General features: G+C 39.1%; 1 protein-coding gene across 4 annotated transcripts in view; it reads left to right on the top strand.

Annotated features, from left to right (window-relative positions):
* ZDHHC20 (zDHHC palmitoyltransferase 20) overlaps positions 1-25063 on the top strand; it is a 63894-nt gene that overhangs the window by 29725 nt on the left and 9106 nt on the right. For 2 of the 4 annotated variants that reach the window (XM_087966260.1, XM_087966261.1), the window contains 7 exons: positions 1853-1885; positions 8805-8925; positions 12584-12619; positions 14868-15000; positions 16125-16251; positions 18392-18481; positions 21962-22077. In XM_087966260.1, the coding sequence (XP_087822386.1) occupies positions 1853-1885; positions 8805-8925; positions 12584-12619; positions 14868-15000; positions 16125-16251; positions 18392-18481; positions 21962-22077 (656 nt within the window). The remainder of the gene's footprint in view (positions 1-1852; positions 1886-8804; positions 8926-12583; positions 12620-14867; positions 15001-16124; positions 16252-18391; positions 18482-21961; positions 22078-25063) is intronic. The other 2 variants (XM_087966262.1, XM_087966264.1) reach the window with 1 other exon arrangement.

Raw genomic sequence — 25063 nt, 5'->3', positions numbered from 1 at the left:
ACCAAGGGAGCCAGTGTTGTCCAAAGACAATTTCTGGAGTCCTGTGGCCAGCATGGTTATATGCCAAACACGCACAGAACACGTTACCTTCCCACCAAAGTGGTGCCTATCAATCTACTTGCATTTGCATTATTTCAAACTGCTAGGTGGTCAGACCTGGGAGAAAGTAATACGAGCTCACCCTGTTGGGCGGAGCTTGGGTCTCAAATCCGGGCTGTCAGCTTTCCAGATGACAAGCTCAGTGTTTTTAACCACTGAGCCATCGCACCCCCCCATAAACATCTACAGTAACCTAAATAGCACCAATTCATACTTTATGACATACACCTTAGCACTTTCATTCATAATTACTGCTTCAAACCCCTGCATTCATTCATCAATTCCACTACATAAGATTAGACCATGTTCATTCAGTTCTATTTCACTGTATCCATTTCTTTTTCACAGACATATAAAAACCAATTTTCATTTCATACAATGTAATTTAATTAGTTAACCCATGTTCCACATCCTCATCTCCTTTTACATGTCAAGGTGTAACATTTCATTTGCTATAGCCCATACGTATCGTTCTTCACTATACATCCTGACTTCAGTTGTTTGAAGCTTTCACATGTTTTCAACAATATGGGAAAGTGTAGATTGTTTACCATTCATATTGCCATGTATAGCATTCCTTGCTGGTTGTAAAATGGGGGGAAAGACCATCAATTTTGGTAGATTGTTGGTAGTATGCTACAAGCATAACCAAAACGCATGTTTACCCAAGCATGCTCATGCTATTCTCTTCAAACCTATTTACTGTTGCTGTACCCTATGAGTTCAGAGAATGCCATGTACTGATGATACACACTCAGAATTCACATATTGGGAATATGGAGATTTTAAAAATACCAAAAGGAAAACTGAAATAACCACCTCAAAACAAATTATGTAACCATGGCTGTACTGTAATTAAGTTTTTTAAGTTAAAGATAAGCCAGTTACCTCCCATATATAGTATGGCTTTGAGTTTGTGACAGAAGTAAAATAGGATTCTATTGCATTGACTCCACTACTCTCCTTTCTTGGCAGTGTACAGCCCCATAGTACCATTTCTCACAACCTTTTGAATTCCTGTGTCAGTATTACAGCCCCCAGCTGAAAATGCATACACTCAGTGTACCATTAATGCTGTTGTGCTCCATTAATTTGCTTTAGAATATGCTAAGAAGGATGGGGTCTCTAGAAGCTGAGTGTGATGCTTTGTCGTAATAGTATTTTTCACAGACAAATAGTGTTTTAATTTGAATTAATGCTAAAGGTAGTGAACACCACATGCATAGGATGGGTGGGGGGGAATCCTTCCAGGGACTTGAGAATGAAAGGTAGTTGTAAAAAAGTTGTAACTATGTGGAAGAATAGCAAAGTTAAATGGAAAGGGCGCTGCTCTTTCCTTTTGCCATTTTTGTGCCAAATGCCTCTTCATTGTTTTTCCACATGCAAGAGAATATACACACATTATGCACTCCCTATTTCTTCTCCCTATTGCAAAATGGATTGAGTGAAAAAGAAGTTCTAAGGCGTAAGCATGCCTCTTTTTTCTCTCTCAATTTTGTTGATTGTATTTTATTGTTTTTCTTGATTTTGTTGATAGTATTTTATTGTGAAGGAAAATATATAGGCCTTGTAATATTTTGCTTCTTCCTGATTACTTTAAACAATCTGGATACAGAGGTAGAGTGATCAGTGCTGGAAAATACTGTACTGGAAAAAACTTTGAAAGATTGAGAGAAGATATATTTATTGAAAAAAGCATAAAACTATTCATTTATCACCTTTGCTTTAATTCAGATGTCTTCTTTTATTTTAGATGTGTACTGAAAATGGATCATCATTGTCCTTGGTATGTTTTTTTCTTCCTTCTTGTTTTTGGTTTCGTAACAAAACAAATAAGTAAGCTCTTTTATTATTGGGTATTCACAAAATGAATTAAGAGTAGGAATAACTAAGAATAATTAGGGGAAAATTTAGAGAGTGAACTACTAACTGTCTAAATTTAAGTTAGATTGATTTTTATTTTCTCACAATAAAAACCTTAGGTTATTTTCACACTAACAACAAACAACACATTCTCCCATGAGCTGTTCAGAGCATCCAGTAGTGGGAGGTGGTTCAGTCTCTGCATGTCTAAGCTGGGCTTAATTTGGGGAACGCTCCTCCTCCTCCTCCACGGGACTCCTCCCCAGCGTTCCCCAGTTTTGGCTCAGCCTCGTTGAGGATAGGCAGTGCTTTCTGTTCTTCCTTGGCCAAAACAGGAGAATTATTCAGCAGGTTTGGAAATAGTCCAGTTGTTTTTGCAGGCTTTTAGCCTCCACATCACATTACGATCTCCCAACGTTAGCTCTCTCCATCTGGCCGTCAGAGATCGTTTGAATTTTCGGGCAGCGCCGTTTCGCACCCCAAAGCGGTGGGAGGCTTCGGCATTGCTCCCCCCCAACTGCTTGTTCTACCCTCTGCCATTGTGATTCCACATTGCCTTTTTCTACATCGGCAATAGCGGCGTGGGTGTTTTCACCTTCATCCGAGTCGTATCGTTTGATTTTTCCCCTCAGAATGCCGTCTTTGTGTGGAAAGCATAAAAGATTAATTCTTTCCACCCCTTTCCCGGCCGTTTTTTAGCCACAAGGAGAAGCTGTCAGAGGTATTTTCTCCACGCGGCAGGAATTTGTTGCTGGGAAGCCCGCATGCGCCAAAAGTAACGGCCATTGTTTGCTCTTGTTTTAAAAACCATGTGGCCGCGCTGTTTGTAACTTGAGCTGTATGAGGTAGTTTTCCTTCCCGATCAGAGGTTTCTCTTCAGATAACCTAAGGAATTATTACACCTCGTTTTCTTATTAGATTCGCTGCCGTCCATGCATTATTGTTGGCTTAACCTTCACAGCCTTACCCACCCAGTGGCACAACAGCGAGCACCCAGGCCCATGTCCGCCTGTTCAGGGAAGCTGTTGAAGGCCTCTCTTTATTATCTTGGCCTTTTCAGGCGTTCTTAATTTGGCTGTTTGGATATTCACTATATCAAGCTGTTTTTCTATTAATTTAGATATATATATTTATATATTTACATGTTTTCTTAATATATATTTATATCTATATATATTGGTGATTATCATTCACTCTAATAATAATAATAATAATAATAATAATAATAATAATAATAATAATAAAATATTCGGTATTAATATCTTAATAACGAAAGATAATATTACTGTGATACAACTCATATTATATATACATATATCTTTAAAAAAAAAAGGGGGATAAGATATTATCAGGGCAACGGTCCCTTCTTGGATCAGGCCCCTAGGCGTGCCAACCACCTCCACAGTATCGCTTTGAATAACGAGCATACTGCATTTCTTTCAATCAAAATGGCAGGCGGTAGTAGCTCTCAGACCTCAACATCAAGGGTCAAAGCTAAATCTCAGCACAAGTCTAAGCAGACAAAAGGTCATTCTAAAGCTTCAGAAAAGGATGCCAACAGGCGCCATAAAGCATTAGAAAAGCAAATAGATAAGTGTGCAAGGGAGGCACACAGGGCCTCACAGGACTTTCCACCCCTTAGTCCAGGACTGTCTACCTCTTCCCACCCTCCTCCTCCCCTAGATCTCTCCCTCTCATCCAGATGCATCTTGGTTCCCCAGAGTCAACAGGCCCAGTTACCTGGAACACCAACCACACGAAGGGCTCCCAAAGCTACATTCACTCCAACGGCTGCTGGTCTTCGACAGGACGACATTCTTCCAGAGGAAATTCCAGAGAGGATGAAGGCGTGGATGGACCTGGCAATCCACCAGGGAATTGCAGCAGGTCTTCAACACACAGTTCTGACCAGGGAACATCCTGTAACCGCTGATTATGATTCTCAATCGCTAAGGTCATTGACCAGATCAGAGCAACACTATACCCAGGTACAGTTACAGGGGGAAGCACCCCTCCAAGGGCCGGCGGAGGAGGAGGAGGAGGCGGAAGAAGTGGATCAAATTGATCAAATGGAACAGATTGAATCAGGATCAATACGTGACAGTGACCCGGCCCTGTCAGAAGCAGACCCCTTAGAAAGGGGGATGTCTGAGGACGAGGGCCTTGTTCCCAATCAACCTGTATTTACAGGCTTATTCCGCCCACAACTATTCAGATCACTCTTGTTTAAGGCAAAAAACATTGCACGCCTGAACAAGTTGGCCCTTTCTACCACTCCAACTCCTTCAGAAGAGGGACTAGAAGATTTAATTTTCAACCAACCGGTAGTCGAGGCAGATGTGATTCCAGTTCCTCACATGTTTTCAGACCTGTTACAGCAACAGTGGGCGTCTGTAGTGGTGTACCCTGCCCCCACGGGATATGACAGGAAATATTTTAATTTGGCCCCTGATTTCTCAAAATTGTTGAATACTCCCAAGGTAGACGAACCTATAGTGGGATTAGCGTCCTTGTCCTCCATTCCCAGTGAAGCGCTGGAGGCATTAAAGCCAGAGGAAAAATGGGCCAAGCTAGCCCTACGCAGGGCCCATCAGTCTGATGCATGGGCCATCAGAGCGGCCACGGCCGCTTCCTTCTTTACCCGTTCTTCTCTCAGGTAGCTCGTCTCTTACGGGAGCATGTCCCTAATTCTAAAATTAGAGTGCACCAAGATATTACAAAACTTATAGCAGCTGCTGAATTCTCAGCTGATGCAACTTATCATGCGGTCAAGTTTTCAGCCAGGGCCATTACTTCACATGTCACAGCGTGACCCTTACTATGGTTAAAACATTGGCAAGCGGACATTAAGCACAAATGCAAGCTGGCTTCATCTCCTATTGCGGGAGACAGACTGTTTGGCCCTGCCCTCGACCCGCTGCTAATCGAAACCTGAAACAAAAAGAAAATTCCACCTTCCCTTTTTCGGAAGTCAAGTTCTAGAAACCCTCAGTCCTTTCGGAGGGGATCCTTTCAGCCCTTTTATCAGGGCCCCTTCTCACCCAGATACCAGAAACCCCCATCATTCAGACCAGGGCAGCAGCCAGAAAGGTCCGACTTCGGGGATAGGAACAGAAGGGGTGGTCAATCCAAGAGATCCTTTTGAGGAGCAAGAAATAAGTCTTTCCGGCGTCCAAGATAACTCCCTGGACCCGACTCCCATTGGTGGACGCCTTAAATTATTCGCGGACCAATGGGACTCCTCAACGTCTGATTCCTAAGTCAGAGACATGATCAGATTTGGCCTTGTGCTGGAGTTTCAATCCACTCCCCCATTTATGTCATACCCTTTTTCCAGAGATCCGGTTAAACGCAATCTTATGGAAACAGCTATCCAACATCTACTGGACATACGAGCCATCCAACCAATAGCTACCAACCAACGAGGGCGAGCTTTTTATTCACATCTTTTTGTTGTTCCCAAAAGTTCAGGGGGTGGGGGTGGAGAGCAATATTAGATCTGAAGCGTCTTAACCGTTTCTTAGTATATCGCAAGTTTAAAATGCACACCCTGCAATCTATCTTATTCGGCATCAGAAAGGGTGACGTCCTTACGTCTATCGATCTGACAGAGGCATACCTACATATTTCTATTCAGCCTTCCCACTATAAATTTTTGAGATTCTGTTATAATAACCACCATTTCGAATATGTGGCCCTTCCTTTCGGACTAGCTTCTGCCCCCAGGACCTTCACAAAGATTCTCGCAGCTCTTGCTGCTCATCTTCGAGGTATCCCTGTATGACTCCAGTGTTACCGTGATGACATATTAATTTTGTCATCTTCCCATCATCAAGCAGTCAGAGATACTCAGACCACATTACAATCCCCACAACAACATGGGTTCTCAATCAGTTGGAAAAAGAGTCATTTAACACCTTCGACTCGATTAATCCATCTGGGGGCAGTCATAGATACGGTGGAAGGCAAAGTTTTCCTGTCACCAGATAGACAAAACAGCATTCATCAATTAGTTAAGGAGATCAGGGTTCATAAGAGGGTTTCCCTAGCTGATCTATCAAAATTGTTAGGCAAGATGATCTCATGTATATCATTCCTTGGGCCCGGCTCCACACTAGATCCCTCCAGTGGTTCCTGCTCCCATACCAGCACTCCAGCTGAAGCAACTCCAGATACAAGGTCAAAGTACCATCAAAGGTCCTCATATCTCTCCACTAGTAGACCAGACCAGTCATCAACAGAGGTTGCCTCTTCAAAGAGCCCCACAGACTTACCATCACCACCGATGCCAGCCTGTTTGGATGGGGAGCTCACTTTCAATTGCTCACAGCCCAAGGCCACTGGTCCTCCATAGAACAGTCATGCACATAAACTGGCTGGAGTTTCAAGCAGTACACCTGGCTCTCCGCAGCTTCCTTCCACAGGTACGCAATCAATGCATACTAACATTGACTGACAACGTAACGGCAAAAGCTCACATAAACAGGGGCGCACACAGTTGAAACACCTTATGCGGGAAGTGGAGCGCTTGTGTCATTGGGCGGAGAACAACCCGCTTTCCATCAGAGCAGAGCACAGTTTGGGCCTGTCGAATACACAGGCAGACTGGCTAAGCAGGGCCACAATCGATCAATCGGAGTGGTGCCTCCATCCGACCCTGTTTCAAGAGGCGGTCAGGAGATTCGGGCAGCCAGTGGTAGACTTGTTCACTTCCTCCCTCAACTCTCAGCTCCCCAGATTCATTTCCAGGTACCCCTTGCAAGGAGTGGAGAACTTAAATGTGCTCCGCTGCCATTGGCCCCAGGGTCTTCTGTACGCATTCCCACCACTTCCACTGATCCCCAAGGTCATCCAGAAACTGCTCGACGAGAGGGCGGAGCTGCTGCTAGTAGCTCCTTACTGGCCCAGACGGCCGTGGTTTGCAGACCTCCGCAGTCTATCCTTATCAACACCATGGAGAATTCCACCGGACAGGGTTTTGCTAACCCAGGGACCCCTTCAACATCCGGACCCTCAATGGTTGCACCTGACCATCTGGAGGTTGAGCGGAGACGTCTGAAGAGTGAAAAGTTTTCCAACAGAGTTATCGCCACCATCCAAGCTGCCAGATGCCCCTCAACAACCTGCATTTACAATGCCACATGGTCCAGTTTCTGCAAATGGTGTACTAAGTCTCACATTGATCCCATATCTCCATCAGTGGCTCAAATCCTAGAGTTTTTACAAGATGGATTTGACAAGGGATTATCACCTAATACGTTGAAAAGACAGGTGGCGGCCTTGGCATCGGTTGTCACTTGTGAGGGTCTACTGTCTCTCATCATCCACGCATACGGCGCTTCCTTTGAGGAGCCACAAATTTATACCCACCAGCGGTTCACCATTATCCCACTTGGGACCTTAACAAGGTCCTTGTTGCAGTCACTAAGTACCCTTTCGAACCCTTGAAATTGTCAAGTCTCCAATTTCTGACGTATAAAGTACCGTGAGTTTTCCTTCTAATGATCACTTCCACTCATTGTATTTCAGAACTGGCAGCTTTGTCAATCAGACAAGACCTTTGCATCTTCCATTCTGACCAGGTGGTCCTTCATCCTGATCCTACATTTATACCCAAAATTAATTCAGCTTTTCACAGGGCACAAGAGCTGATACTTCCTAATTTCTGTCCCCGGCCATCCCAAGGGTTGAAACTACAATGGCATCGTCTTGATGTGAGACGAGCATTGGGAATATATATTCACTGCACAGTGACTTTCAGAAAAATGGAAGATTTATTTGTGTCATTTCAGCCCAACACTCAGGGATGCAAAGCCTCATCTTCCACAATAGGCCGTTGGCTACGGGCTGCAATAGCGAAAACGTATCAGACTCAATCACTACAGGTGCCCAGGGGCATAACAGCTCATTCAGTAAGGAGCGCCGCAACATCAGCAGTGTGGGCCACGCAGGCACCAATAACTGAAATTTGTTGAGCCGCAACCTGGGCCTCTCCATCGCCCTTCATTAGGCATTATAAAGTAGATGTGTTTGCATCCGCTGAGGCCTCCTTTGGCAGAAGAGTTCTGCAACAGGGACCAGGAGGGGAGTCCAAGCCAGACGGAGTCCCTCCCGTAGGACAGGCCAAGCTTTGGTATGTCCCACTACTGGATGCTCTTCACAGCTCATGGGAGAAAGGGCATTGGTACTTACCTGACATGCCCGTTCTCTTTGAGCTGTGAAGAGCATCCAGCCCCACCCTTTTTCCATCTGGTGGGGTCCTGTTTCGACCAACAAATTGTTAGGGCATTGAGGGCGAGGGTGTTTATTTCTCTCATCTTCGCCAAAACTGGGAAACGCTGGGGAGGAGTCCCGTGGAGGAGGAGGAGCGTTCCCCAAATTAAGCCCAGCCTAGACATGCAGAGACTGAAGCGCCTCCCACTACTGGATGCTCTTCACAGCTCAAAGAGAACGGGCATGTCAGGTAAGAACCAACATCCTTTCTAGAATTATCAACTATAACTTTTTCAAAATAATAGTAACAAGGGAGGTTTTATCATGGTTCTTAGTTCTTTGTTCAAAAATTAATCTTATTCTTCTTTTCCTCACTCTCACCCTCCCCCACACCCCCAGGAAAGGCAGAAACAAGCTAAAAGGCTAGAAAATATTCTGGAAGGGTGACAAACAGCAAATCCTTTAGTTTGCTTTCTATGAAAAAGTAACTGACTGATCCTTAGTGTCGTGAGGATACGGGCGATCCCATTAGCAACTGTTTTTGACATCATCTATATAACATGGCTGCTGAAATTTGTTTAACTCTGCTGTAGAAGGAAAAAACATTCTGTTTCTTTTTCCTTTTCCAGGGTGAATAACTGCGTGGGATTTTCCAACTACAAGTTTTTTCTCCTTTTTTTATTTTATTCCCTCCTGTATTGTCTGTTTGTTGCTGCTACGGTTCTTCAGTATTTCATAAAGTTTTGGACAGTAAGTTGTTTAAAATTAAAAGTTTTAAACTTAAAAAAAAATACAGAAGCATTGTGTTTTCATGCTTCATAGTATACCTAACTGTCATCAGTTTGAGGTGAAGTAGTAAATACTAAATAATTAAATTTTATATGTAATACATGATTTTTTTGTTCACAGCCCAATTTGCTGTCTTGTGGATTGTACCTTTTATGTTGGCTTTTCATGCATGTTTTAAGAAAGCACATTATATATGTATGACATTCATATCAACATTGCCCTCGTCTAATTTCAAAATAAACCTGATTTTTAATCTTCATTCTGATTGAATAGCATGACCTGGCTCCATAAATCAGATCATTTTTAATATTGCTTTAAACCTTTGGAATAGCAGCATTGTGGTTTTGGAAAAGAATTGGCTAACATTCATAGACTGTGAAGGATGTTACTTGAATGTGAATAATTTATACAATAAGTAAGCACAAAATGAAACATTTTTATTGTAAAAATAACTTGCACATACATTTTTGCATTAAAAATGCATATATATTTATTCAAGGTAAACCTAATCATGAGGAGCTATTTATTGTTAACCTGCACACATCTGTGATATCTCTTTATGATTCAGACAAATACAGACATTGTAGACTTAACTGGTACAATTCATGCAGTTCCTTTTCTCTACTTGGCATGTCATGGTACATGCACATGAAGTAATGAAGACTTGGTACTGAGACATAGCTGACAAATCAAACATTTTAAATTTCATTAAGAATCCTATTGTCATCCTGGAGGCTACGTTTTCAACTCTAGCATTCTGTCTCTGACACTGCACTTATTTTGTTATTCCTAAATATCTTGGGAACAAGGATCTCTCTCTCTCTCTCTCTCTCTCTCTCTCTCTCTCTCTCTCTCTCTCTCTCTCTCTCTCTCTCTCCCTCCCTCCCTCCTTCCCTCCCTCCCTGCTGGGTTTTATGCAACCAGCCACTGTGATCCATAACGACTTATTATTGTTTATCATGATAGTAAACCATAGTTTAGCATTATTTATTTGTTTATGTAATTTATTTATAGGTAAGCCATGTCAATATTTTAGTCAGCTTTGGTACTTGTTATTCTGAAGGGTGTTTTGCATAATCCCTTGCTGGTTGTGTGTGTATGTGTGAATTTGGCACAATCCTTTGGGGGTGTGGGGGTGGCTATGTGTAACTTCCTTCCATGATTTGTACTTATTCTAAGAGTTTCCTAATTCCCTCTGTTTGCCAGATAGGAACATTTCAGCTTACTTAGTGTTGCCAAAACTTTGGCTAAACAATATGAATCTTAACTGTTGTAGAAAATAGGATGAAAAAAAAATCTATAGATATCCTGATGTATTTGGATTGCCTGCTTCCATTAGTCCAAGGCAACTGGAACTGGCCCAATGATTTGAGCAGGACAGAGTTTATCATGAAAAAGAATCTGGAATAGAGCCATAGATACACAAGATCTGTTGCTTTTCTAGAGCCACAAGCTAGAAAGGTTGTTTTTTATGTAACATTAATTTTGAGCAAAATCGATATCGTATTTCCTTAACATTTCACATTAACTATCAAATATAAGTATTACTTATTACCTTGAGAGGAGGAGGCTTTTAAAAAAAGATTAATTACCAGTGAATAGGAGAACGGGTGTTATCTGATTTAGGGAACAACTTTTTGAAGTAGTACCTGTCCCCCCATTGCACACTTAACCATCAAAGGAAAGCTGTAGAAGACAGCACTTGAGCTATCTGGAGCACCATGCACAGGCTTAGCCTCATTGGAACAAGTATGCAGAATTTCATCAATTAAGCTCAAAAGTTTCCAATTTATTAATCAGCTGATGTCCCTGGAGAAGTATTTGTCTATTCATTGAAAAATATATGAAAATAGTTGAAGATAAAGGAATAACCAAGAAGTGAAAATGACTGCAGAGATTATGGGAAAGCACCAATGCCTTTGAAGATTATCCTGAGTCATTATTGTTGTCTGCCTAGTGAATTTTAACCCTTTTGTGACATCTAAACAAGAGTTCTTCTCTTTGCCTCATTTTCATCCAGTTTTGCTGCTTTTTTGCCTTTTTGTTCCCTCCCAATGTAATTATATCATTATAATCCCTGTTTCTTTAGAAGGAGAACAGATTGAGATGGGGAATGAGAGAGAGAATGTATGTTAGCTTGCATTCAACTGTATATTAAATCCATTTTATTTATTTACCATATTTAGAGACCCGCCATCTTTATTTTAAAGCGATTCAGTTCATTTTCTAAAGTGAGTTTTTGGATAAGCCCTAGGAGGTTTTGTCTGTGTGTGTGTGTCTGAGACTTGTTCCCATGATTCGTTGTTCTTCCAAAAAAAAACCTACTTTGTTCTCTTAGTCAAATGGCACATTTCAGCATTTTAATATAACTTACTCAATTATTAATTCATGTTATTGTGAAGATTTCTGAGTTTGGTGGTTTGCTTGCAGATATTTAATTACTCAAATAAGTAGCATCATTAATGCTATCAGGGAGTTGTGTTTGCTCTCTGTTTATATATAGTAGCTTACTCTACAGTGTTGGTTGGGGTATGGTTTTCTCTTTGATTAGGATATTGTTCTTGATTTTTTTTTTGCCTCGTGTTAATCTTTGCTTATTCCAGGTATTGGCTCTGGAGAGGATGTACTCTTGTTTTTGTTTTTGTTGTTTCCTTAATGTTATATGGACATTTTTCAATGATGTGTAAATGTGATTTATCTTGATGTATCTATTTATGGCTAATTTGTCTGAATGTCAAGCTTTGAGGCATTCCATAGCATTATGGTCTGGGATGCTCACATTTTTCCAACTGAAACCATGGTTGAGTCTATCCATGTTGTGAGAATAAGATGTTTTGATCATGTCTTCTGATTGCTAGTTGATGTTTATGGATGCACTCTGTTAGTCTTCTGCATGTTCATGCGTTCACGTTATTAATTTTTGACATGTCTTTTTGCTGGAATATTGCTTCCAGCTAATATGCGCACATTTAAAAAGGTTGCCTCTGTACATGTATTTTATTGTACATGTATATCAAAAAAGCAGGAAAGAATTTGCAGAACTGTTTTCAACTGGAGTTAACAACTAAGATTGCAAGGTAGAGAAGCTGGATAGAGCATTTTTATCTGTGTTAATACTTTTCCTAAATATTCTTCCAGGAGATGAAGAAGTGCAGGGACCATTTGGATTAAGGAGTCAGAGAAATCAAATAATAAATCATACTGTCAAAATGCTTTGATTCATAATTGGGTAACAAATTTTAGTTCAAATTATGATGAATATAGACAGAAATTACCAGTAAGTTTCTTAGTTGATTTCTATTGTAGAGATGGTTCCAAGTTGGGCTTCCGATAATGAAAATTAGAGAGAGCAATGAATAGATCTCGTAATTTTAATGGTGTGCCTTGAATGTACACCATTAAAATCAGTGCCTCCTTTATCTCATTATGCAAACACAAGTTCATCTTCACATATTCATTCAGTGAATGTAAACTATTGACCTCTTGACATTGAATACTGCACGCTTTACACCTTGTGCACGCAAAGACCATCAATTTTCTAACAGCATTTTTACTTGTTTCTGAACACTAGTCATAAGGGGTAATAGACTTTTAATAAATTGTCTTTATTTGTACAAAGCTTTGCCGCAGGAAATCTGCTGAGAATTGTCCAAAGGTAAAATGCAATTTAAGCAGTAGTCTCTGCTAGTATGTTATTTTGTACATTTATTTCTGATAGTGGGTTACAAGATTATTATACAATATTTTTAGTTCTTTATAATTAGCAATATGCATTTTATTTAATGCCTGAGAGACAAATTGGTGCTTCGAAGCATAGCATATACTGACAGAAAATTAAATTGATGTTAATGTCTATATTTTATTAATAAAAAAGCAATTTCAGTTCCCCATTATATTGTCATTGTTTAAAAGGAATATTCTGTTAAATTCTTAATATGAAGCTATTAAGTGTTTAATAAGGTATTTAGCAATTTGAGCATATAAAAATTGTGCTACATTAATAAAACATTAAACTTTTTTCTTAATATATGAATCTTCAGTGTATGGAAAATATTTTTAAAATATATAAAAAAATCTGTTTTCCTTTCTCCTGTGAGCAGTGTACTCTGTTACGATACAAAGCTGTTTTGAAATGTATGAGGTATAATCTTGTTTAAATAGTTTAAACCACTGTATTAAACTTGATCGTATCACATGATGTATCATGACATATCGTGATGTTTTTTGCCTTTGCGGAGCTGGTGTAGGCGTGGCCTGCGTGTGACATATCTTGCCCGCGGGCCGTCAGTTTGACAGGCCTAATTTAAATCCTCAAATGTTTGCAACAAGCAAATAAGTGAGATGATTCTGGTTAGGCCACAGCAATGTCTTCAGAGGATGTGATCCAGAGTCCATACCATCTCAGGATCTCAAGGTGTTTTCCTCATACATCTGCAGTTTGATTCTCTTCCCATTTGCAGAAAAATAATCATTATAAAGAGAATAAAGGAAGGTCTTCCTCCCTTGAACTTTAAAGTGCCTACAGGAAAACCAGCCAGAAATTTGGTCTTATTCTTGCAGCCTAGATTATGCCCTTCCTGAACCATCAATATTCCTTGAGCTCTTTGTTTACTGTCAAAAGAGTCTTCACTGAAAAAAACTAGACTAATGCTTTCTGAAGTCACTTTATTTGGGGAAGAAGGGCAGCACCCCCAAAAAATGGTAGCCTTTTGGTTCCCCTTCTTAGACAGTGGATTATTGGGCTCCTTTTAGGAACTGTTATCCTTGTGTAGGCTGAAAGTAGAAAAAGTTGGCTTACTTCCCACAACAGTAGTAAAAAATATACATTTTTGGATTTTAAACATTTGTGTATCCTTTAAAGTGGCTATCCATATCACCCAAGAACATAACATTAACATTTAAAAAAAGTAATAAGACGGGAAATAAATTTTTTTATCACACACACACATGTTCCAGTTAAAAGAAAAACAAAGTGGAGCACTTCCTTCTTTGAGTTAATTTAATTAGTTTATGGATCAATCCTTCTCTGATTCTCTCTCAAGATTATACTGGGAGAAGGGAGAAAAATGCTGCAGTGTTGCTTGTCTGCACCTAATACACGGCCATTTGTTTAACACCAAATTAATCTTTAAATTGATTTCAAGAGAAAGCATTAATCAACATCAGCTGAAATATACATGGTTTGGAGTGTGTTGGGGATTGGAAATACCCTGGGCTCTGCAGATCCAAGTGTTGTATTAGATTGCCTCTTTTTGCAGATCTCTGCCCCTGCTAAATATCAACTGCAAAGGTTTTCCATACTTATTGGTTGCAAATACAATCTGAAAAAATCAGCCTTCTCTTCTGTAGATAGTTACTTTTTCCCTTAGTAGAGGAAATCCTGAAAAGTCTTCTGAGGAGTCGAAGGATTCCTGCCTTAAAATCTTGTATTTTCAAGACATTTCATTAAATTTCTTAAATGCATCATTTACAGGTATATTGTTTTATCATTCTTTTCTTCCTTAACAAAAACATTGCTTAAATCTTTCTTACTTCATCCAGCACAATAATTATTCCCTTGCTAATCATGAATTAGTCCGTCTTGCAAATTTGTCAACTCTTCTATCCTTCCTTAATGTCAAATTTAACAAGATGAATGTGAACAATATTTGTTTTCCTCCTGACTTGACTGGCTGGCAGTCAGTTGTTAATCTTTCCAGTTCAGTGACTTTTGTCTATTGTGAAAGTTATAACCACAAGAAAATACACAGTATGCTGTCAAATTCACATGTAAATGTTAATTACTGTACATGAATTCATGTTATTTATTTTAATTCAGAATAAAATAGTTATAAGAAAATAGCATTTGCACAGAAAATGGATGAAAATGCATTAATACAGTTTTCTTTTCTTTTTCTTTTCAGAACGAATTACCAGACACCCGTGCAAAATTCCATGTTCTTTTCCTTTTCTTTGTGGCTGCCATGTTCTTCATCAGCATACTGTCATTGTTTAGTTACCACTGCTGGCTGGTTGGTAAAAACAGATCAACAATTGGTTAGTAAATTACAGGGATTCTTCTTATTATTATTATTTCTGTTATTCTTTAATGTCTACCCCATCCATTGACCAAGCAGCTCCAAGTTCTCCAACTCATTCTCATAATAACTGTGAGCTATATCTGTGTTCAAAGTTTATCTGACCCAATGGAATGGAATGGAATGGAATGGAATAGATGGAAGGTCTTCTTGGGGGTCTTCTAGTCCAACCCCCTGCTTAGGCAGGAAACCCTATACCATTTCAAACAAATGGTTGTCCAATCTCTTAAAAACTTCCAGTATTGGGACATTTAAAACTTCTGCAGGCAAGTTGTTCCACTGATTAATTGTTGTGTCAGAAAATTTCTCCTTAGTTCTAAGATGCTTCTCTCCTTGCGTCCTTGTATAAAGACACTTCTAAAGTGTCTTTAGACTTACAATCTTGTGTCAGCAAAGGTCAGGTTTCTTTTCTTATCAAACTAAATTTAACATAACTAAGAAAATGAATAAAGGAAATTGGAATCATGATGATAAGAGTTATTTCTAGCTACCGAAACTTTTTGGGGAATTGGAAAGAAAACATCTCCCTATTGATGCCAGACCATAATCACTTCACTATAGTCTACACACCCATTGCCTGTTTAAAGGGGAATAAATTAAGTATTTCTATATATTCTGATCTTAACCATGCACGCTTCTAGATTATACAAAATGGAAATTACAGCAAAGTAGCTTATTCTGTATGAAGAAAGTAATATTAATAATTACAAAGGGCTTGGAAGGAAAATTGTGTTTTTTAATTGCTGACCAAAGTAAATATTGTACAATCCTGTTTAGCTAGCTAGACAAATGATAGCATTCTAAAGTATTAATTTTCTCTCTCTTTTCTTTTTTTGGTTTTTATAATGGTCTGATCAAATGAAATAAAATTGATGTTGTAGATTTGTATCTGAAACAGTTTTTTCTCAAATGTAGTTTAAGAGCTGTAACATATTTTATAGCCTTGCAGGTGACAATATTTTCATGAGAGATGACTCAATCTAAGAGATGCTTTATTCTGTTATTATTAATATTCCGTCATGGAAGACTTTCTCACTTTTCTAAATTGACTAATTTGTTTTCCTTTCTTTATGTGTGATATAGAAGCTTTCCGGGCACCAATGTTTCGAAATGGGCCTGACAAAAATGGCTTCTCTCTTGGATGTCAAAAAAACCTAAAAGAGGTTTTTGGAGATGAAAAGAAATACTGGCTGCTCCCTATTTTTACGAGGTACTATCATTTATATATTTTAGTTATAAATTCTAAATTTGGGGTATAGAGTTCAAAAGTATATAAATCTTTAAATGATATTCATTTTATATCACTATATATTCTGGTCTGTGATCATAATTAAAAATGGATATAGCACTCTAAATTAACACACTGATGTAAACCAAAATAGTGCCTTATGATTACTCTTAGCCATACACGTAATCCTTGAATTATGTCCACTTGTTCAGTGACCATTCAAAATGATGACAGCACTGAATGAAGAGCAAAGTACTACCATTCTACAAAGATGCAGCTACTGTAGCATCCCTGTGATCACATGATTGCGATCCAGACATCCAATGCCTGGCTTCTGATTACACTGTCAGGTGATCGCACGTTTCCTACATTTCCTGCCAGCTTCCCACAAACAAAGTCACTGGAGAAATAGGCAGGAAGTTGCTCCTGCTCCTGACATACACCATAGTGTTGGCCCACAGGACCCATCTACCCTCCTGCACTCAGCACCTGCCTTCAGGGGGGGCCACCCCCTCTGCAGCTGCACACCCACATTCTGGAGTAACTTTTTCACACCTGCCTGCACTTCAGAGTGCCCACGTACAGCACTCTCTCTATATATAGCATCCATATAGTGACAAGCCTGCTTACCTGGAACTCTCATTTCTTTCCTCTTAACAACCCACATAGATTATTGTTGATAGGCAATGAGACCATGTGACCTTATGACAAATTCTGGTCCCAATTGCAGTCATAACCTGAGGACTGCCTGTATTATACTTAGTGCATACTGAAGTCAACATCCACTTCTTAAATATTCTGAGCAGTTAATTAAACTTCAAATACATTTTTTTGCTGAATTAGTCTCATCTTTTAATCCTACAAAGCACTGACACTAACGTAAGCACTTTAGTTGCTGTTAATGCACGTAGACCAGTGAATTCAAATAATCCTATGGTACTTGATGAAGTCAGCAGTCCAATTAGCCAGTTACAATTGCTTTTGATTGACAATGCATCATCAAGTTGCGTCATCAAATAATTTTCAACTCCTGGTGACCATATTTCCTCCATGAGTAATTTATTTAGCAATATCTAAAAGCCTTTATTAAAAAATTGTAAGGTTCAGAATTGTTTGGTCCAGAAAGTTAAGCAATGAAAAACTTACAGTATATTCTGGAATTACATAGACCCGTGATGACGAACCTATGTGGCACGCGGAGCCATTTGTGAGGGCACGTGAGCCCCAGCCAAACTTACCTACGCATGCACGTGCCTCCCAGCTGATTTTCAGCCCATTTGAGGCCTTTTTTGGCTTCCCTGAGGCTCGAGGAAAGCCTCTGAGGCCTCAGGAGGCCGAAAAATGAGCCTTCCAGAAATACTGGAAGTGCCCGTTTTCAGCCTCCAGAGGGCCTCTGGTGGCCATTTTCACCCTTCCGGGGGATCGAGAAAAGCCTCTGCAGCCTTTGGAAGCTGAAAAAAGGGCCCGTTTTGGCACTTCCAGTATTTCAGCCTCCAAAAGCTGCAGAGGCTTCACTCGAGCCTCCGGGAGGGCGAAAACTGCCTCAAACGGGCCGAAAATCAGCTGGGAGGCACACACATGCGCAGTGCAGGTAAGTTTGGCTGGGGCATGCGCAATGCAAGTAAAGAGGCATGGGGGTGTTGCGCGCACATGCATAAGGGGGGGTGGGACGCATTGCCTTCTGGGTGCTGGCACGTGAGAGCATGTGCGCCAGTGCACTCACAGTTTTCGGCACGGGAGCCCAAAAAGGTTAGCCACCACTGACGTAGACTGTACCAGGAATGTACTGATAAAAATTGCAAGAATGTACCGTTCAGATATTCCTGATCTGAAAAGCATGTGAACATTTAATTTTTTAAGATGACACATTTTGACATTTGCAGATAAAATTATTAATGTCAAATAATTGTCAATGTTCTCTGAAAGCTACATGAAACTACAGTAAGCTCTTTCTTGCCCCAGGTACAATACTTGGTGCTGAATATATTATGTTCATGGCCTATGTACCACTCTTCCACTTAATGTGATGTTTAAAAACCTACGTTGTATAGATGTGTTTCTGTTGTGTGTATTCAGCAAGCTAATGAAATACTTGTTCTGTCTTGTTTATTATACTGTGCAGCTTAGGAGATGGTTGCAACTTTCCAACACGGCTGGTGATTATGGATCCCGAGCAGCTCGCTGTCTCAAGCCAAAATGAAACTGTTAAAAGGTGCAGGCAATGCTTTGTTCACAGTTCCACAGAAGTCTGCTATTGCACGTTCCCATGCACAGGGGACCACTTTCATCTCATCACCAGATAATTAGAGACAAGAATTCAGTTCCCAAATAGTTTTAAACCTAATTGCAATGAGAGTGTATGATAGAATTAATGCACAGTGTAACACATGTAAAGAAGTCTGGCGTGGAACTCTCAATTTGCTTGCCTGGCATCATCTCTTTGTCTGAAACAGTATGTTGGACTGATTGTGAAGTTTCTTATTCTAGAGCAGAGAAAGAAATTCCGATGTGGGAATCCCACTCTCTTCAGACACAGAGCTAATAAGGATTATGGTATGGGTTTCTATGGAAGGAAACCACTCTCTTCCAGTTTCTAAAGGACACACCAGTAAGATTGATCAGAGAAACAAAACCAGAGTTGGTAAGAATACAGGATAGAAATAGATAGGTTCTATACATCTGTATTGCAGATATTGATGTCCCACCCTATAAATGCCTCTGCCTTTTTTCTGACAATGTCTGAAAGTGCTCAGCTTCCACTGTAGGAAGTAGACTTCAAGCTTATTCTGCCTGAAGATAGGTGCTAAAGGAAGCTTTGCAGGCCAGTTGGGCTGTCTAGGGAAACTAAGATATTGAAATCTGTTCTTCCTTTTGAGCTGTTTTCTAACATCCAGTTTGGACCGTTCCTTCTTTCATTTAGAGTCTGAGATAGGGCAGGGGGGAGAAAAGGAAAAGATTGCTGCCTGGCACCAATGCAAAACTGAATTCATCTGAGTCATGAAGTTCAAGTCTAGGTAGAGACTGATGCTGTCTGACAGGATTGTGCGGAATTATTTTTTGGCAAACAATGTGTGGTTATCAGGCCTTTTAAAGTAGACTAGACTAGGAAACCAAAGTAATAAATGTTATTACTACTTTTATTGTAAAATTATCATAACAGAATCATGCAAGTCTGACTATACTCTCTCCCCCTTTCTTTTATCTTAGTGAGAACTAGGGAGGGTCTTGTCTAGGTTGCTTTCTCAAGCTACATTTCTGCTCCAGACTCAGATATGTTTTATTTGACCATTGCCCTTGTGGCAGTTGTTCCTCCTCCTGCTTCTCAACGTTATTCCTTCTTTCCAATACACATCTATTTGATATTTGTCAGATGTTACTAGTACTGAGAACACCATTTTCCAAATCAGGAATAACAAGGCTTTAGATTGCTGGTTGTAATAGGTTTGTTTTATAAATCTTTGGTCATGTGAATACATTGAGAGAGGATCATTGCTGCCTGATGCTAAGGCTGGCCCTTATCTGTGGACTATACTTTATTTTCATCCCTGTCAAGGTCTTCATCTAAGAAGGCCAGGACTTGGGCAGTGGAAACTGATAATGAAAACTTCCTTTTTTCCACATAACACATCTATAAGAGGATTGTCACATCAACATATGTGTGAATAGTAAAAACTGGGGATGTTTGGTTGTAAGTGAAGATCTTCAAAGTTGTAGCCTGACTGGGTGTTCATGACTGGGTAATGAAAAGTAGCTAGAGCTTTAAGATGGAATATTACCTGAGGAAGTTGCTATAGAAGCTTGAAAAGTATCATTCCATTGAGAGGCCAGCAATTCAAGAATTGTAGCACTTATCACACCTCCTCGGGGAATTGTGGAAGAGAACTGAAGGTATTCAATGTTATGAGTTGGTAGCTTAACCCCTCTTGCCCATAGGTCTGCAGAAAAATCTATCACTGTTTTTTTTTCCGCTAAGCAAAAGTTTCCCAAAAAGGTATCTAAGAAGCAAAAGAAAGGAAAAGTAGATTTTTAAAAAGTAAACATGAGCAAAAAAAAATATGTGATTTATCTTGACTTTTGTGATGGAAGGAGGAGGTTATGTAGTTATATCTGTCCTCCAAAACAAGGAGAGCTTAAAAATAGCTATCTCCTCCAACAGGAACCAATCTTCTCTATACCATGGGGAACTAGGATTACCCTTTACCTCAATTTAATGGCACCATTTCAGCAGTAAAGAGAAAAACTGCTGTTGATCCTCCACTTTCCCAGAATGCAAGAGGGCTGAAATGTGTGGATGCTGTTTATCATTGGCTGGGCCAGTGCTACAGAACAGCCTTCAAAGGATCAGAAGTGGCCCACCCATCCCCACTTCCAATTGCTGGCTATCTGCCAGATATTAAAAACAGAAGTAGGCCAAAAAACCTATGTTTAATGGCTTTGGGAGGCAGGGTGAAGAGCCACAGCCAGAAGAATGGTCAGACAAGAGGCAGCTAAGGCCACAAAAGGAATGTGGGTGTGGTAAGGGACACACCCTTGTTTCTTAGGTTGTAAATGCAAGAGGGGTTGTACTTTCAAACTTGCAAGGTCCTATTATTGTAATCTTACAATAAAGTAGAAGTAGTCTATGGTCACGTTTCTGGACTTAACACACTAGGCTGACACTATATGGGTTACATCAATTTTGTTCCGTTGTTCACATTCCTTTTTAGTTTTTTAGCCTTATTTTTATCTTTATTATAATCGTACATTAATTTCTTGCTGATTCTGGCAGTTCAAATAAATAAATAGGGGATGTGTTTTGGAAACTCTTACTCAGTTAAATTGTTTTAACTGAAAAATGTGCAGAAAAACCTTTGGACTACTTTTCCTTGACCTTATATTTCATTGTTGTTGTGTGAAGTTTTCTGAGCCCTAGATTGGTTTCTTGCCACCTGTTTTTGATGTGCAAGTGGAGAAATTAGAAACAAAAGGTTTCTAGCTGCCTCTTTCAAAGTTTGAAAGTAGCAATTAAGCCAGGGGTAGTCAACCATTGTATACCTACTGCCCACTTTTGTATCTCTGTTAGTAGTAAAATTTTCTCTAACCACCCACCGGTTCCACAGTAATGGTGATTTATAAAGTAGTGGACAAAACCCCTACAGCCCACCATGAAAGCTGGAATGCCCACTAGTGGGCAGTAGGGACCAGGTTGACTACCACTGATTTAATGGCTTGAATCAATACCCAAATTAAAAAATCCCTGACAGGTAGCCTCTGAACAACTGTAGCTATTTGTTGGAGGAACAATTTCCACGATTGCTTTTAACAGAAGTTAGTAATCCTCCTTGGCAAAATAAAGCAGCAGTGTTCAAGGTGTCTTGAGTATTATATTTATGATCATTTTAAAAAAAATAATTTTGCTTGTGAGGCTTTCTTATAAATTTAGAGTTGTTTTTCTTTAGGTTAAACATGAATGTTAGACAATAGTTAGGGCTCCAAATCTGACCTTTGAAAATCTGAAGAGCCATTAGATGACAGCAGTGACTTTTAAAAAAAGAAAAATCTAAAATCATTCAAGGCCTGAAGCTCAGATCTGTTGGACTATACGAGTACATAATTAGAGGTAACAGTGTAGTTCTAAACATATTTCATGAAGAATTGCAAGAGTGAACTTTTGTGGGAATCCATTCTCTCTAACAGAAATTTTATTTTTCAGCTCTTCTACTAGTCAGCCATTTCCTACTAGGCCACTCAGTGAATCTCAAAATCGATTGCTCGCAGGTGATAACCAGTGGGTAGAGGTCAGTTCAGAAGATGAAACTGTTAAATCAGGTATGCATAATTATGGCAGTCTGTTATAGGGCAGGATTTTACAATTTGTTTTTTTTTTCTAAATCTATTTTTATTTTATTCAAAAAAAGTTAAAATGCAAAACACCCCAAAATATTAAAAAGAAAAAAAAGAGAACAAAGAAGACTTTAAAAAAGAGAAAGGTGCAGTAAAAAAAAGTCTAACACTTGTAGACATATTGTCCTCCCTAGTTGAATGCTGATTAATACAACAATATTAGTTTCCCACCCTTTCCGAAATAGGCCCAAATAATTTTAAATTACTAATTCTATGTACAAGTTGTTAACCTATCATCTGTATGCAGTATTAATAATAAAATATTTAATAGGAAGAACAGTAATAGTAAAAAGATCAGATTAAAATTCCAAAAACCTCTGTTAACAAACTGCTATGGTAATCAACTCGTAGGAAATTTACCACTGCTTCTTAACGATTCAAAATTGTTCCAAAAATTAACCCTGATTGATCCTGGATCAAATATCTAGGTTTGTTTCTTAATATACCATCTCTTATCAATTATTGTCAATACAATACATCCAATCTCCAAAGCCAGTCTATCCTCCCAAAAAAGTTCAGTTGAAATTGTTCCCTAGTTAAATGTGATAAATACATTCCCCAACCTCTTTCATTATACTTAAAAAAAAGACCAATTTACAACTTATCTACCCAGACCATTTTCTACTGTTATATAAAAGTGCAGACTTGAACTTCAGGGTGGCATATGGAGTCAACTCTGTTATTTCTAAATCTGAGTTCATATTTCTTCCCAGCAAATCTTCTGCTTTGAAATCACATTCCTTTTGTGAGTTTAATTTATTTACATTCACTTGCCTCTGAATGTTTTCCACAGTCATTATGAGTTCATCAAACCTTTTAAAAAAAACTTTCAGCTAAGAATTGCATGTTGCCAGGCTGTCTTTTCTTGAGTGTTACCTTCCTTTTCTTGTCTGTAATACATTGTTGTTCAGTGTGGTATATTGAGGTAATTCCCCATTATGAGAATGAGCACATACAGGGAGACGTAGTGAGAATAGTGAAGAATAACACACACACAGCACACAGATACACTGTACAGTAAATGTAGGTTTTTACTTCCCAGAAACGTTTAAGCAAAGTCCAAGATAAGCAGTCCAAGTCATTCACAGGTAAAGCAGTCAGGTTTCAGTTCAGGGATAATCCAAATATCAAAGTCCAGTATCAAAAACAGTTCAGTAACAGACTTACATCAACGATCAGTAACAGTCATTAAGAGGAGTGGCAACTCTCTCCAACAGAAGGAATAGAGACTCACACACTTCTGAGACTAAACAACCCAGGTTTCTGGCTCCATTTTATGACCATTTGCGGACCCACACCCAATTACAGTTTTAGCATTCTCTTAAAGATACAGTATTAAAATGTCTACCCTAGTTTATATATTTCCAACCCAAATAACTGTTAGGTGACTTACATTCCTAACATTCTCCCCTTTGGGTAGGACACTATATACAACCTTACATTCTAAGTCCATAATCTTCACAGCACGCCTTATGCTTTATGGAACCTTGGGCCTTTGTAAAATGATCTGCTATATTGTTTTCTGACATAGAGTATTCTAGCTTAATCATTTTACTTTGCACACATTGTCTCACATTTAAATATCTTAAATCTGTGTGTTTTGTTCTTGTCTTAACAGCAATATTTGAAGCCATCTGTATTGCTGATTGGTTATCTTCATAAACAACAATAAAATCTGTTACATCAATTCCCATGTCAATTAGTAGTTGCTTATAACAAACTAAATCTGTACATAGTAAAGATAAGCATGAGAATTCAGCCTCCATTGTTGACAAACTTAAATGTTTCTGTCGAATAGACCTCCATACAATCAACACCTTTCCCAATAACACTATAATACCCGATGTAGATTTACGTGTATTTATGTCTGTAGCAAAACTTGCATCAGCATATGCAGGTAAACTCAGTTCATCTTTAGGCTCCAAATACAATGCATAATGCATTGTTTGTTTCAGATATCTTAACACACGTTTAGCAGCTTGCCAGTGCCTTTCAGTCTGCTCAGTGTTAAATCTCGCTAATTGGTTAACACTGTGCTATATCTGGCCTTGACCAATTACTGAGATAAGATAAACTACCAATCAAGGACTGATAAATGTTCTTATCAAAAATAGGACTTTGAACATCACTATGGCTAAACTCCTGGCTCATTGGTGTTTTAGCCGGTTTACAAAGTTCCATTTTAAAACTTTTTAGTAATTGGTTAATTTTATCTGCCTGTGAGATCTTATATTCTCCCCTAGTTCTATCTATCTTTAAAACAAGATATTGTTTGATTTCTCCTAATTGTTTTATCTTAAATTTCTTCTCTAACAGTGAGATTATTTTAGTAGCTTCTTGTTCAGTTTTGGTGATTAATGCTATGTCATCAGTAAACAATAGCAACAATGAAATTACACCATTACTTTCTCTTTTAAATAAACATGGATCAGCCATGCCAGCTACAAAACCTATCTTAGTTAATTCCTTAACTATACACTGGTTCCACTCAAATCCTGATTGCTTCAAGCCATAAAGACTCTTTTTCAATTTCCAGCAATCAGTTGTATTATTATTTTCGAGACCTAAAGGTTTCTTTAAATATATAGTGTGTTGCAACGGTGCATGCAGATATGCCGCCTCTACATCCAAATGATTTATAATGTATTTCTCCTTAGCTGCCCACACTAATGCTGCTCGTAATGTAGTAGCCTTCAGACTAGGTGCAAACACCTCATCATAGTCATTTGCTGTCTGATTGAACCCTTGTGCTACTAACCTGGCTTTATGGGTAACAGTCCCATCTACACCTGTCTTTAGCTTATAAACTCATTTACATCCTATGGTATGTTTACCTGGTGGTAAATTAACATTTTTGTATACCTCCAACTTTTTTAATGATTCCAATTCCTTATCCATTGCTTCCTGCCAA

This window comes from Notechis scutatus, chromosome 5 (assembly GCF_049901735.1).
Source record: "Notechis scutatus isolate UNSWTSFEM ecotype Mainland chromosome 5, rNotScu1.2, whole genome shotgun sequence".
NCBI lineage: Eukaryota > Metazoa > Chordata > Lepidosauria > Squamata > Elapidae > Notechis > Notechis scutatus.
The sequence above is the reverse complement of the archived record's forward strand: the minus strand, read 5'-3'. Positions and strand labels throughout refer to the sequence as shown.